A 13,700-nucleotide genomic window follows, 5' to 3' on the forward strand; every position below is an offset into this window, starting at 1 on the left:
TCATATTCTAGAGATTATGTAATTGAAAGTGAAGCTGGGTGCAATGGCATATGCCTGTAATCCCAGAAGCTTGGTAGGCTGAGGCAGGAGGCTTTGAAAGCGAGATGCTAAGCAACTCAGTGAGACCCTGTCATCAAATAAAATACAAAATAGGATTGGCTCAGTGGATGGGTGCCCTGAGTTCAATCCCTGGTACCCAAAAAAAGAAAAAGTGAAAAGTATCCTGGGCCTTAACATCTGCAAAATTATATTCCGTGGTTGTTGGTGTTTTTATTATTGTTGTTGTTGTTTTGGGGGAGAGTACTGGGGATTTACCCTAGGGATAATTTACTTCTGAACTATAGCTCAGCACTTTTTCTTCTTTCTTTCTTTTTATTTATTTATTTGTTAATTTATTTATTTATGTTGAGACAGGGATTCATTAAGATGCTTAGGGTTTCTCTAAGTTACTGAGGCTGGCCTTGAACTTGTGATCCTCCTATTTTAGCCTCTAAGTCACTGGGATTACAGATAAGTACCACCATTCCCCAGCACAAAGCCACTTTAATACAGATTTGGACACAGCTTACTGAATATAAGATGTATTTCCTAGAACTGCTGTATAGTTCATACTAGAATAGTATTATATATACCAGAGTAGTATTATCTTGGATAAGTAGGTATCAAGGCACTGAAACTTGGTGTCTAAACACTGTGTAAAACTGATTAAAACTGTAAAACATAACTTATAGGTGCTGACCAAACAGTTATGAAAAATAGTAGGGAAAATTCAACTCTTTTCTATTTTCAGGAGAGTTCTAAAAAAGTTTACTTAAGGATATTTTTGAATCTCCTGCCAGTTCTTAGCATTCAAAGTATATGCTGGTCAATATTTGTAACAAGCTGAACTAGGAACCTAATGACCCCTAAAAATGTTGTATTTCTGTCCTTTTCTCATTGCCTAAGAATGAAATCACAACTCCATAACTTAACATAAAACTCCTTTTATTCTCAGTCTAATCTATTCATCTTACCAGCTGCATCTCTTCCTGTCCTTCACTATCACCTCTTCCATAAGAATGATATATCTGCCAATCTTTATATATAACCGGCTATGACCTTTCATGACTCTTGTCTTTACACATAAGCTTTCCCTGTACGTAATGCTTCCTCCTTTTTTCTTTATGTTACAAATTGTTACTCATCTTTCAACTCTAACTTGAAATGTCACCTTTCCTCTCTTGCTATGAAACTGTCAGATGCCACTTCCTATGCTGTCAGAGTATTTACTCGCAGCATTAGACTCTTCTTGGCTCTTCAGACTCTCAACATCTAATTTGTTGTCTTAGTGAAAGAAAGCAGGGAATCAGTCTAAACTCTGAGGAAATACATAGTGAGTGAGGGATGATAACCTTAGATCATTTTTTATGACAGTCAGTGTACATATTGGAGAATTCATCCTAACTGCTAAGAGTATATTATTTCTATGCTATGGTTGTTTTTAAAATGTTAAGAGTTAATTAGAATAATATTGTTTAGTTTTACATTATAGTTCTCGTTTTGGTCTGTTTGTTTGTTTGTAGTAGGGATTGAACTCAGAGTGCTCTACTACTGAGTCAAATATCCAGGACATTATTTAAATTTAAATTTAAAATTTTATTCATATTTTGAGACAGAATCTCACTAAATTGCTGAGACTGCTCTCAAACTTGGGATCCTCCTGTCTCAGCCTACTGAGTTGACAGGATTATAGGCATGTGCCACTACACCTGGTTACATTCTAGTTGTTAGTCATTTATTCTTAGTTTGGATTACAAGAAGTGGAAAGTAGATGATGTCAATTGATTCCATATATTCATAAAGTACAGGATACATTTTTTTTCAAATGTGGGAATACATCTCATGGTTTTAATGATGACTTGGGAAACAGCCATCATTAAGGACATTGTTATTGTTTTATATGCATTGTAATTTCTAATTTCCTTTTCAAGTACTTTTGTGCAGAAAAGTCCAATGTATTTTCTACTGTTAATTAAATGTCCTTAGGTTTGATATTTTATGTTATTGAAATTATGATAATTGCTTCTTTATATGTATGACATATCATACATTGAATAACATGAAAAGGATACCTTGTATATCAAATGAAAAAAAACCATCAATAATGTAGTTTAGGCTTTATTAAGTAATTTGCAACATAATAGCTATTCTATATCAGTATTAGTTTATGAAAAGAACTGTCAAATATCATTTCATTTTTATTGAGGCATCACATGAATTTCTTGAGTGTATAAACCCTGTATTAATGGATATTATTAGGGAGGATTCATAATATGTGTAATTAAAACAAATAAGTCAATGATAAGATAACCTATGGAACTTTGCAGAAATATTTTGTTTACATATAAAACATATGCTAATACATATGTTATAGCTAAAAATATGCTATACTATTTCTATAAGGTAAGCAGTATGTTTAATTAATTATCTTGTAATTCTTATATTCTTGGAGAAAAGAATGTGGGATGTTTATTAACTCACTGATTCCACCTGCGTAATAAGTAGATTTTTCATTGAATAAATTTGGTTTAATGCATAATATCCTAATTTTTATTAAGTGCTTTATTTCTATTCCTAGTTTATTGAGAGTTTTTTATTGTGAAAGTGTGCTGAATTTTGTAGAATACTTTCTTTTTGGTTTTGAGACAATTATGTGACTTTTAGACTTATTCTGTTAATATGGTATATGGGTCACTTTAATTAACTTTTATATACTGAAACTTCTTTAAGTCCCAGAAGTAAATCCCACTTGATCATGGTATATAAGTCTTCTAGTGTGCTGTAGAATTTAGTTTGCTGATACTATGTTGAGGATTTTTAAACCTGTGTTCATCAAGAATATTGGTCTCTAGCTTTCTTGTCTTTACCTGCGTTGACACTAGGGTAATTCTGGCCTCATAAAATATTTAAGAGTGTTTCCTCCTTGTTTTTGGAAGGTCTTGGCAGAATTGGCATTAACTCTTACAGTGTGTGAGATTTTACCAGTGTGTGGGAGTTTTACCAGTGAAACCATCTCTAGTCCTGTATATTTCTTTGTTGGAAGGTTTTTATTACTGTTTCAATCTCCAAAGTCTGAATGGACATATATCTTACTGATACTAGTTTATATATAGGTCTGTTCGGACTTTATATTTCTTCATGATTTAGTCTCAGTGGGTCATATGGTATCATTATTTTTTATACATATTTTGTTACATATTTAGTGTAATTTACCATTTTAAGATAATTCCAGAAAATAAAAATAAGTATGATATATTATGATATATTATAGCATGGAGTTATTTTACTATCATCTGTCAGCAATGCTAGGTTCAGATAACTAAAGAATTAATTAATGTAATATATGTTAATAAATAGAGCAGGTTGAAGTGAACCTTTGCTTAAAACAGTGTCAAAAATTGATTGATACCATTTTTATATCTAAAATATTTACCACAGACTGTTCCAGAAGTCTTACAGAAAGACAATCACATAACAATTAAGTTCATGTAAAATATACTTAGTTACCCTTAAGAAATATCTCAAGATCAGTATATTTTCTTTAGATCTTAAATGAAACAAATAAATGAGGTCCAGATTTTATGAAATGTTTAGGATGATAACTTCTGAGTGAATAATTAGTTTGCTTCTGGGTGATTTTGCAAGCTAAATTGTCCAAGACTTGTCTTTTAAAATGCTCTTATTGGTTAACTTCAACATAATGAAAGATTGAGAGCCAGTAGACAACTTGTGAGTAATCAAGCAAAGAGGTATTACATTCAGAAAAGAAACACTTGGACAATCAGAAACATTTTATCATGGCAGGCATTATGAGAAATACAAACAGCTTTAAAAAAATGTTTCCAGGATTTGAAATCAGTTTAAACATAATATTCTAAAATTATTAAGTAATATCAGAGCATGAATTTATAAATCTATAATCTGAATGATTTTATACACTAAATAATACTTTCTTCAAATGCATTTATTTTGAAACTGAAAAATGTAGAATTAAGACTACATGCCTGGATGGCATGGTGGCACAGACCTATAATCCCAGTGGCTCAGGAGGCTGAGGCAGGAGAATCTTGAGTTCAAAGTCAACCTCAGCAACTTAGTGAGGCCCTAAGCAACTCAGGAAGACTCTGTCTCCAAATAAAATGCTAAAATGGACTGGGCGTGTTTCTCAATGATTAGTGCCCTTGGATTCAATCCCTGGTACGAAAAAAAAAAAAAAAGACTACAAATTAGGCAAAATACTGATAGATAAGGAAAAATTCTACAACATACCGCTTCATCAAAACATAAGCAATCATATCATTTCCTTTACTCTGCGGCTTCCCATTTCACTGAGGGGAAATATCTACTTGTGCCTGTGTAAGCTGCCATTCACCCTAAACTACCACTTCTCACCCCAAATGCCACTCCAGCCTCATTCTTTCCTCTAGCCCCACTGCCTTTATTCTGTTTCTGAAACTTGGCACTAATTGTTTAGTTAGCCTGTGGTCTTTTGCCCCCCAGATATCCTCGCATTCATCTCCAATCACTTATCGTTTTTTTAAGTTTTCTTGTAAATGTCACCTTGAAAGTGAGATCTTCCTTGATTATTTTACATTCCAACAACAATGCCTCCTCCCATCTATTGCATTCCTGACTCTGCTTCTCAGGCCTATATCATTCAGCTCCCCTCCACAATAGTATATAAATGTTTATTTTATATGTCTACTACCCCCACCCCAATACATCAGTAGCATTGAAAGCAGGGATTTTTTTCTTGTTTTATTTATAGTTATGTTCACAGAACTTTGCATGGTATGTGGCTCCTATGTAGGGAAGAAATGGGTACATAACTGCAACACCATACCAACTTCCATCACAGGATGGAAACTTCATGACTGTTTACACCCAAATTAGTATTTTTAAAGGTGTAAGTGCCAGTTACGATGTACAGCTTATTTTCCTGGGTTTCTGACATACTTCTCATTATTTAAATAAATACAACAAAAATGAAGATAGTAAATTTCAGTAATATTGAATCAGGCTAACATCATTGTATACTTTTTTCCCCCTGGAAATCTTGTGTTCAGCTAAGAATGTTGGTTATGACAATATTTGCTAGGATTATTCTTTTTATTTAGTTTCTTAAATTTGGGGGATGGAACACAAGGATCAGACATGATTTATGCACTTCCAAATCCATTCTGATTAGGGTTCTTTCTTATATCTTATTCTATATTTTAATAATTAGTCCTCAGTGTTTATTAAGTTTAATATAGTAATACTAATTAACTCAGCCATAAATAATTTAAGTCATTCTAAGATTCTAGAAAACATAGAGATTAAAAATATTATATTTATTTTTATTTCAACTAATACACAGCATATTAGTATAGTATAGGTACTGAGGATGGATGCACTCATTTGTAGAATCTTTAACAAAATCTCCACGTGAAATAATGTACTTCTAACATACCTGAAGCTCACATTTGAAGAAATTTGTTTTTTAGAGAAATTTCTCTTTTCTGAATTTGTCACCCAGACTGTGATATTAAATCATGTTTTTTCCAATTGTGTTTTTAGGTTGTATTCAGTTGGGGGTCGTGATGGCAGTTCCTGTTTGAGTTCAATGGAATACTATGATCCTCACACAAATAAGTGGAACATGTGTGCTCCGATGTGCAAGAGGAGAGGGGGTGTTGGAGTGGCCACATGTGACGGTTTTCTTTATGCAGTAGGTGGTCATGATGCTCCTGCTTCAAACCACTGTTCCCGGCTCCTGGATTATGTAGAAAGGTAAGACCCCTTGGGCATTGCTAAAGTGTAAGTGAAGGTGCTCATGACACTGATGGCTAATTCTAGTGATTGTGAAAACTGTACTTTAGGAAAAACAACTTAAATTCCTCCCCACCCCCTTTCACACACACACATTCTTTCATTTTCTCATTTTCATGTTTTCTTTTTTTTCTTCCTTGCTTCCTTTTTTCTTAAGTCCCTGAATTTTTCTTCTCATGATCCTTAAATAATGTTAAAATTTCTCCTTGAGGAGTTTTTAAAAGGTTGGCTGAAACAGTATTATTTACCAGACATGAATATTTGTTCATCCTTTCTTGGGGGGAGAGGGGATATTGGGGATTGAACCACTTGACCACTGAACCACATCCCCAGTCCTATTTTGTATTTTATTTACAGACAGGGTCTCGCTGAGTTGCTTAGTACCTTGTTTTAGCTGAGGCTGGCTTTGAATTTGAAATCCTCCTGCCTTAGCCTCCAGAGCCCCTAGGATTGCAAGCATGCGCCACGATACTCTACATTTTTTAAATATTAGATATTTTAATATTAGATATTTTTGTTTGTTTTATTCATCCAGTCTTGTTTGTTTCTACCTACCTCTTCAGACTCTCCAAGACCTATTATGGACTTCTTTGTTTTAAGACACACCCTTTTAAATGTAAGAGTTACTAGAACTATCTTTATTTTTAATAAAATCTCAAACTTGAGATCCTCCTGCCTCAGGACTTTGAGTCCCTGGGATTACAGGTGTGAACCACTGTGCCCAGCTTCTTTTAACTCTTCCTAAAAAATACCAGGTACACATAGACCAGAATGAGAAGGTACTTCAACTTCAGGCTTAGTGTTCCCTTTCAGGGCTGTGCCTTGTTTAGAATTGTTATACTTTAGGCAGTAAGGGTTTTAACATCTTTTAGTAAGACTCATGGTGATATTTCCTGTTATTGAAAGATGCATGTTAATCTATAGGGAAATGAAAATATAGAATACTGGTGTTATCAGCTGGAATAAATAAACCTGTTGTACCTTCAAACCTCTCAATGGTGTAACAGCATGATGCTACTTGTCTATGGTGCTATCACTCTGTGTAGGGACTGCTGTGATACTGTCTTCCCACCCTCATGAATGTGTGTATAAACACCCATAGAGAGAGAAAGAGAGAGGGAGAGTGCACTTGCACAGCAGTCCCTACACTGAAAGGAAAAAAAAAAACTAATACTATGAATAAAGATACTACTTGCAAGTAATACAATTCTCTTTCTTCCAACTTTAGTGACAAACCAGCCATATGGCCACAGACAACTTCATGAGGGTGGAAAGACAGTATCATAACTTCCCCATGGGAGAAGAGCAAGATGTGTTTCCCACTGAACACAGGGAAACTTTTCTTTTGATATTAAGAAGCTACATCATTTATACTCATGCTTATAAGTGGTATAGTTAGTTGGAGAAAGATACAATAACGTTTTGCTAGAAACAATATCATTATTCTATTGAGGTTCAGTCCATTAGCAAGAAATAGCTTTTGTTAAGCAGTATCAACTCAAATATATGCTGTTCCCTCTATAGATATCCATAAATAATGTTAAACAGTATTGCTGCTCTGTGAAATGGACTTCATTTTTATGGTTACATATACATAGAGAAGGGCATTAGGCTTACCATGTTTCTATTAAATATTCTCTAATCTACTGAAATTAGGAACTATAGGTGTTATAGTAAGGCTGATGGTGAGGGTCTAAATAAATAGATTTATATTTTTATACACATAAAAATGCAATCATTTTTTAATAAATCTAAGTAAATTGAGAGGTCCTTCACATTTTCCTCTGCTGAATTCCTGGGAAAATGAAGGAGAAGCTGAATATGAGCAGGGTTCTACTTTTACCTTGAATATCATATGCAAATGCTGCTAATGAAATGATATTTTATCCAAATATTCCCTCTAACTTTACTGTATGATGTATTGAAATGTTGTTTGTGAACAGAGGCATAAATAATTCAGTCTAGGAATACATTTATGATGCAAAATTAGATTTAAATAAGCATAGCTATTTTAAGTTATAGGAGTGTAATGAGTACACACAGCTTAAGTAATGCAGAAGCACATAGTGTTCTCATGATTCTGTCCTAATTCATACTACCTGTCAAAGTGATAGCATCCTTGCATGTTTTGTAAACTGTTTTTTTTATTGATGATTTCACATGTAAATCATCAATAAAAAAGTACATAATGTGTTTCTGTAGAACTATTTTGCACATATAATGTGAAAAATATTTTACTATATAATCATAGGCAAAACAGAATACTGGAAATAATGACTAGTGTACAATGCTATATTTGATTGGTAGGTAGATAGGTATGTCAAATTTTAATATACTATTTGCATAATTCCTTATGCAAATGCAAATATATTATATAATAATGGTATTAAACACCGTTATATAATACTTAAAATTTTTACAGTCACCTCTCATAAGCACAAAGAATATCAGATCAGAGCAAGTTGGAAACCAGGGACTGAGTGAGAACAGGGAGTCTAGAATAGTCTATGGAACAAACAAAATTTGATTTTGTGACTGAGTCTCACATTAATGAGAGCATCTTGGCTGACAAAATTTGTTTCCAAAATTCGCAGTGAGTTCTAGCCTATAAAATATGCTGCATTAGACAAAGAACTTTCACACATTTGTTTAGGCAATTATTATATTGTATATATTTTGCAATGTGCCATACAGAGTTTACAATGTGTTTTAAGAGACGAGAAACAAATAATCAGAGCTTGATATTTAATAACATTTTAATACTTTTTAACATTTAATATTAGCAAATATTTTATTATATTTAAATGACGAATTATATAATTAATAATTAATAATATTAACATGTTATACAACAATACTATTAATTAATAATATTTCAAACAAAACTGGAATCTAGGCCATAGATCAGAAAATGTCTGCAAAAGCATCAATACCACTTTTGGCTATTAGTAGATCCAAATGACTTTGCCCTCAGATCTGCATCCTAGTAATGAAGGATGATAAGAGAAGAGTTTAAAAGTAATAGAAACTCCCTAAACTTTCTAACACCCACTTTTGCTTCTTCCAATTTATTCTTCTCATAGTTGCTAGAGGAATATTTTCATAATGCAGATTTGGCCTAATTATCGATATCAATTAAAATTATGCTTACATCAGTCTTTCCACTAAAGTTTGCTCCATATGTTGGTAATGACAAGATTACATTTCTTCCTAAGTATTTCTGCACTTTGGCAAAATCCCTGGTAAAGTAGGCACTTAGTCAAGATTTATTGAATATGACAGTAAAAAAATGACCTCAAATTTTCCCTAAGAAAAATTATCTTCAGGGAAACTAAGTCATTATACTGATACATAAGTGAATTAGAAGATGATATATAGAAAGAAATGTTAAATCATCTAGTTATATGTATCATGATATATCAACTCTCTATGTATGTGTTATATAGAGTGATAAGAGTGATATGTATATATTTCTCTTTCTCTCTGTATAATATATATGATAAGAGTGAGCATTGGATGAATGGAAGAATGGAAGGATAAATGGATGTTTGGAAGAACAAATATATAGTAGGTTCTTACTTGATTATTTTTACCAGATTTTCATGTAAATGTCTATTTTCATCATATTTGGCTGAATATCAATGATTCTTATATATTTAAGATATTTATTCAATAGACAAAAAATTTCAGGGTAGATGGTGCCTGAAAAACAAAGCAATGGTTCAAATATTAATTAAAAATATCTTTATATGTTAATCAAACACAGTTAACAAGTAATTGTAAAAGTATTTTATATATTATCATAAATAGACAAAAATTTTCAAGGTCTATCAAAATCTAATCCAGTCAGAAAAATTTATCTAAAACAATAGTACTTATTATATTTCTGTAAAGATGTACCTCAATAGGGCTGGGGATGTGGCTCAAGCGGTAGCGCGCTCACCTGGCATGCGTGCGGCCCGGGTTCGATCCTCAGCACCACATACAAAGATGTTGTGTCTGCCGATAACTAAAAAATAAATATTAAAAATTCTCTCTCTCTCTCTCTCTCTCACTCTCTCTTTAAAAAAAAAAAAAGATGTACCTCAATAGTTTTATTTTGTTAATCTCTGATAAAACGAAATGAGTAAAGGCAATATGTGCAGTCATACAAGCAGGAATAAACACATTATTCAATTTGTTACAACATTGAACTTTTAATTACCATAAACATTAATATATGAGGTAAGAATAGGAATCTTGGATACTTTCATTTCTTTTTTTCATCCTACTTCATTCCCATCCTATTTGTTTACACAAAGTCCAAGAATTGTAACATTTGTAGAACAGGAAGAAGTGAAAAAGGAGAGACAACCTATTTGCTCAGGTGATTGACATTTTTCTTAGTTTTTTTAAGAACCACGTTAATTTTTACTTATGTTTTATATATATATATATCCCTAAATTTAAATTTTTACTTTTATTATATATACATATATATATCCCTAAATTAATTTTTACTTATGTTTTAAATTTCTTTTTTGTATTTACAATAGATAGGGATTTTATGAAAATTTAAGTACTGAGGGGCTCAGCTTTATTAGTGGATACAATAATTGTTAACTGATACCACAGCTATTAATAATTTAGATATGATTAGATATTTTCCAGAATGACTTATGAGGCAAGGGACATTTTTGAAGTGGTCAGCTGGAGACACTGACAGAATGGCCTGCTGGAAAGCTCGGTCCAGAATTCTGGCATTATATTTTTTTATCTGTATATTTTGAAGGAGAAGAACAGTCCTGTGAAATGGCAGATGTTCATGAATTAAGGAAACATGTCACGTCCTTTATAAATGGGAGGATATCAATCCTGTTATCAAACTGAAAAATTCATTTTTATTTTGGCAGAAGTTATTTTAAATGCATAGTTAGAATTCACAGGTGGTTCTGTCATATTAATAGAGAAAGTAATTATGTAAATAATATATTGTTTCTTAGTTTGGAATGAGGAGATGCTGATTTTAAAAAATGAGCTTTAACCAGTATTCAGAACTCCTGGGTATGCTCCATCTTCTATTGATTGGCAATAATTTAAATAATTTGTAATCATCTACTGCAGAATTGCATCTGAAAGGACTCAAAGAGCTGCTTAGCTTGCCCTTGTTTTCTCTCTGTTCTGTCAACAACTCATTTTCTCTCTTCTCAACCTTGCAAAGTAGATGTAATAAAACATGACATAAGTCAAAATAGAATTTTTCATTCATCTTCTTAGAAAAGGTGACAACAAATTAACTTTTAAAAACATTTTTTGTATAGAAATAAACAGTGAATACTGAGAGGGAAGTAGAAACCTAGTTTCTTTGTCTTCCTTTCTCAGTCTGTTTGTGCCCTTTATATTTTTAAAAGAAGTATCAATAATATTGGGAGAATATTAATAAAAACATAAAAATATGCTTATTCAAAATAAACATTAAACACACAATCCACATGAGAGTCTAAAACACATTATGAATATTGAGTAGAATTATTTTTTTTAACATGAGCTAACCTCTTTCTACTTTGTCATAGAGTGGAAGTTGACAGTCAATTCAAAACCATTTCACCTCTCTTGTGACCCTAATTAACAGACTTCTGTAGTTGAATTCAAACAGAGAACATGCCCTCAATACCCTGTGTGAGATTCCTGTTAAGAAATATATTTTGATCAGAGAATAATACATATATTGAGACTGAATTTGAAACTAAGAATCAATCTTGAATGTTTGCAGCCTGATATTTAAAACATTTCCAACTTTTTAATTTCTTAACTTATAAATAGTGCATATTTGTTGTAGATGATGTGGAAAATCCATAAAAGAAAGCAATGCCATCAGTTATTATGAAAACCAAATTTATTTAACTAATCTGGTGTCTACATTTTATTCTTCTTTTTGTATTTTAAGATACATTTTCTAGCAAATATTAACATTTGCAAAAATGTCTGTTTCTTTAAAAGTATGGTATGAAACAATAAGATGAGGTTTACTACTTTTAAAATTTATGTGAATATACTTCAGATAAAGATGTTATTAACTACTTGTTTTTCAGAATAACAAATATTTCCCTGAGATTATTTGCTTAAGTGTAGATGTTGTACATTTCTTTTAAGAGAAAAATGTATGAGGTTTTTTCTCTGGTTATATATTTCTGACTACCAAACAATGCCCAAATATTAGTGGTTTATTTATTATCTATCAAATTTATTATCTTTCATGATTCTGTGTGTTGATTGATTTCATCCTCAGTCTGACACTGCAGTTATCTGGAATTAAATGATGGAATATTCAATATTGCATTTAATTCTCTCTCAGTACTAACAATTAAGGGTAGCTATTGTTGGAGAGATCTGCTTATCCATCTACCAGAGAACTTTAGTTCTCTGCTGGACTCTCCTTGTGATTTGAATTTCTTCAGTACGGTAACATGAGTCCAAGACAAGGGCGTCCAACAGGAAATGTCTCCAAGTGGATCCTATACAATGACTAATTAAGCCTTTAGATTATATTTGTTATGTCCCATTAGTTGACTCAAATCACTGTGTTCTGGGAATCACAAACCACCCAAAGGCATTACATTAAGAAGCACAGTTCATTAGGTGTCAGAACAGTAATGATTTACCCAATTGTCATTATGTTTTAAAGTAATTACCTGTCCTGATATCAGATATACATGCATATATATTTTATCCTTATTTTATAGCTTTAGCTGTTTTCAGTTAACTCTTTATCTAGTAAACCACTTGGCAAATGATACACGATGTTCATGTCCATTTTACTCTCCTTTTAATTAGATCATTATAAACTGAAAAGTACTAATTTCATCCAATATTATAGAATAAATTTAATATAAGCTCTTTTTCTGTACTCTTTTTATTATATGCTCATTACTAGTGCCTAATCTATATTCTTTTGATATTATGTATTATATGTTTGCTTATAGAGCCTTTTATTTTCAAACTGTTAAATTTTATTTCACTGAAATAAATGTTTGTACTAAAATCATATATTAAATATTTAATTTAATAAATTAAAATACATATTGTATTAATCAATTTTTGTTATTCTTAACTAATATTAGTAAGAGTCAAGCACCTTTACATTATTCATCTTTCAAAATGGCTGTTCTATACAATATTATTTTTTAATATGACCATTTAAAAATTAAGTAAAACCCAATAAAATTCTCCTGATATTCTAATCAAAGTTTTATAGGCTGTACTCTGTTCTTAAATGTTCCTAAAATCATTTTTAACAATTATATTTAAATTGCTATTTCAATTTCCCTTAGATAGTGTTCCCTAAATAGAACTTAAGTCAACACCTAACATGTTAATACTAGATGTTAACAGATCCAAGGAAACAAGAGATGGATGGAACAAAATTTGAATGAAGAGAGGAAAGAAAATACAACATGGTGCATTACTGAGTTAACACTAAAAACCAGAGCTGGTTGCACATTCATTCAAATTCTCTTTGAAGAAGCCCCATAGGACTGATAGAGGTATCTTGAAAAAGTGCCTATAGTGGTGCAGACTGACTACTTTGAGTAGCCTTTTGTGAGATCAATTTACATGTGCTTGAGGAGCAATCCTCTCTCCCTTTGTCAGTACACTGCCTTTCAGGATCACCCACGGACCACCAGTTTACTGATCATAATGCAGAACAAATCAAACAAGCATGCAGATCTCTGGTTGTACAAAGACCAGTTCCATTAAATAAGCTATTAGGAGAATGATTGACGTGTGTGTGTGTGTGGGGGGGGGGTGTATGTATGTGTGTATGTGTGTGTACGCATGTGTGTGCAAGTGTGCATGTGTGGGTGTGTTTT

At 32.1% G+C, this 13,700-nt stretch overlaps 1 protein-coding gene across 1 annotated transcript in view; it reads left to right on the forward strand.

Annotated features, from left to right (window-relative positions):
• The window catches only part of Klhl1 (kelch like family member 1), a 364,387-nt gene that overhangs the window by 337,432 nt on the left and 13,255 nt on the right, over nucleotides 1–13,700 (forward strand). Inside the window, exon 9 of the mRNA XM_005324822.4 lies at nucleotides 5,599–5,811. Coding sequence (XP_005324879.2) covers nucleotides 5,599–5,811 — 213 coding nt within the window. The remainder of the gene's footprint in view (nucleotides 1–5,598; nucleotides 5,812–13,700) is intronic.

This window comes from Ictidomys tridecemlineatus, chromosome 6 (genome assembly GCF_052094955.1).
Source record: "Ictidomys tridecemlineatus isolate mIctTri1 chromosome 6, mIctTri1.hap1, whole genome shotgun sequence".
NCBI classification, from domain to species: domain Eukaryota; kingdom Metazoa; phylum Chordata; class Mammalia; order Rodentia; family Sciuridae; genus Ictidomys; species Ictidomys tridecemlineatus.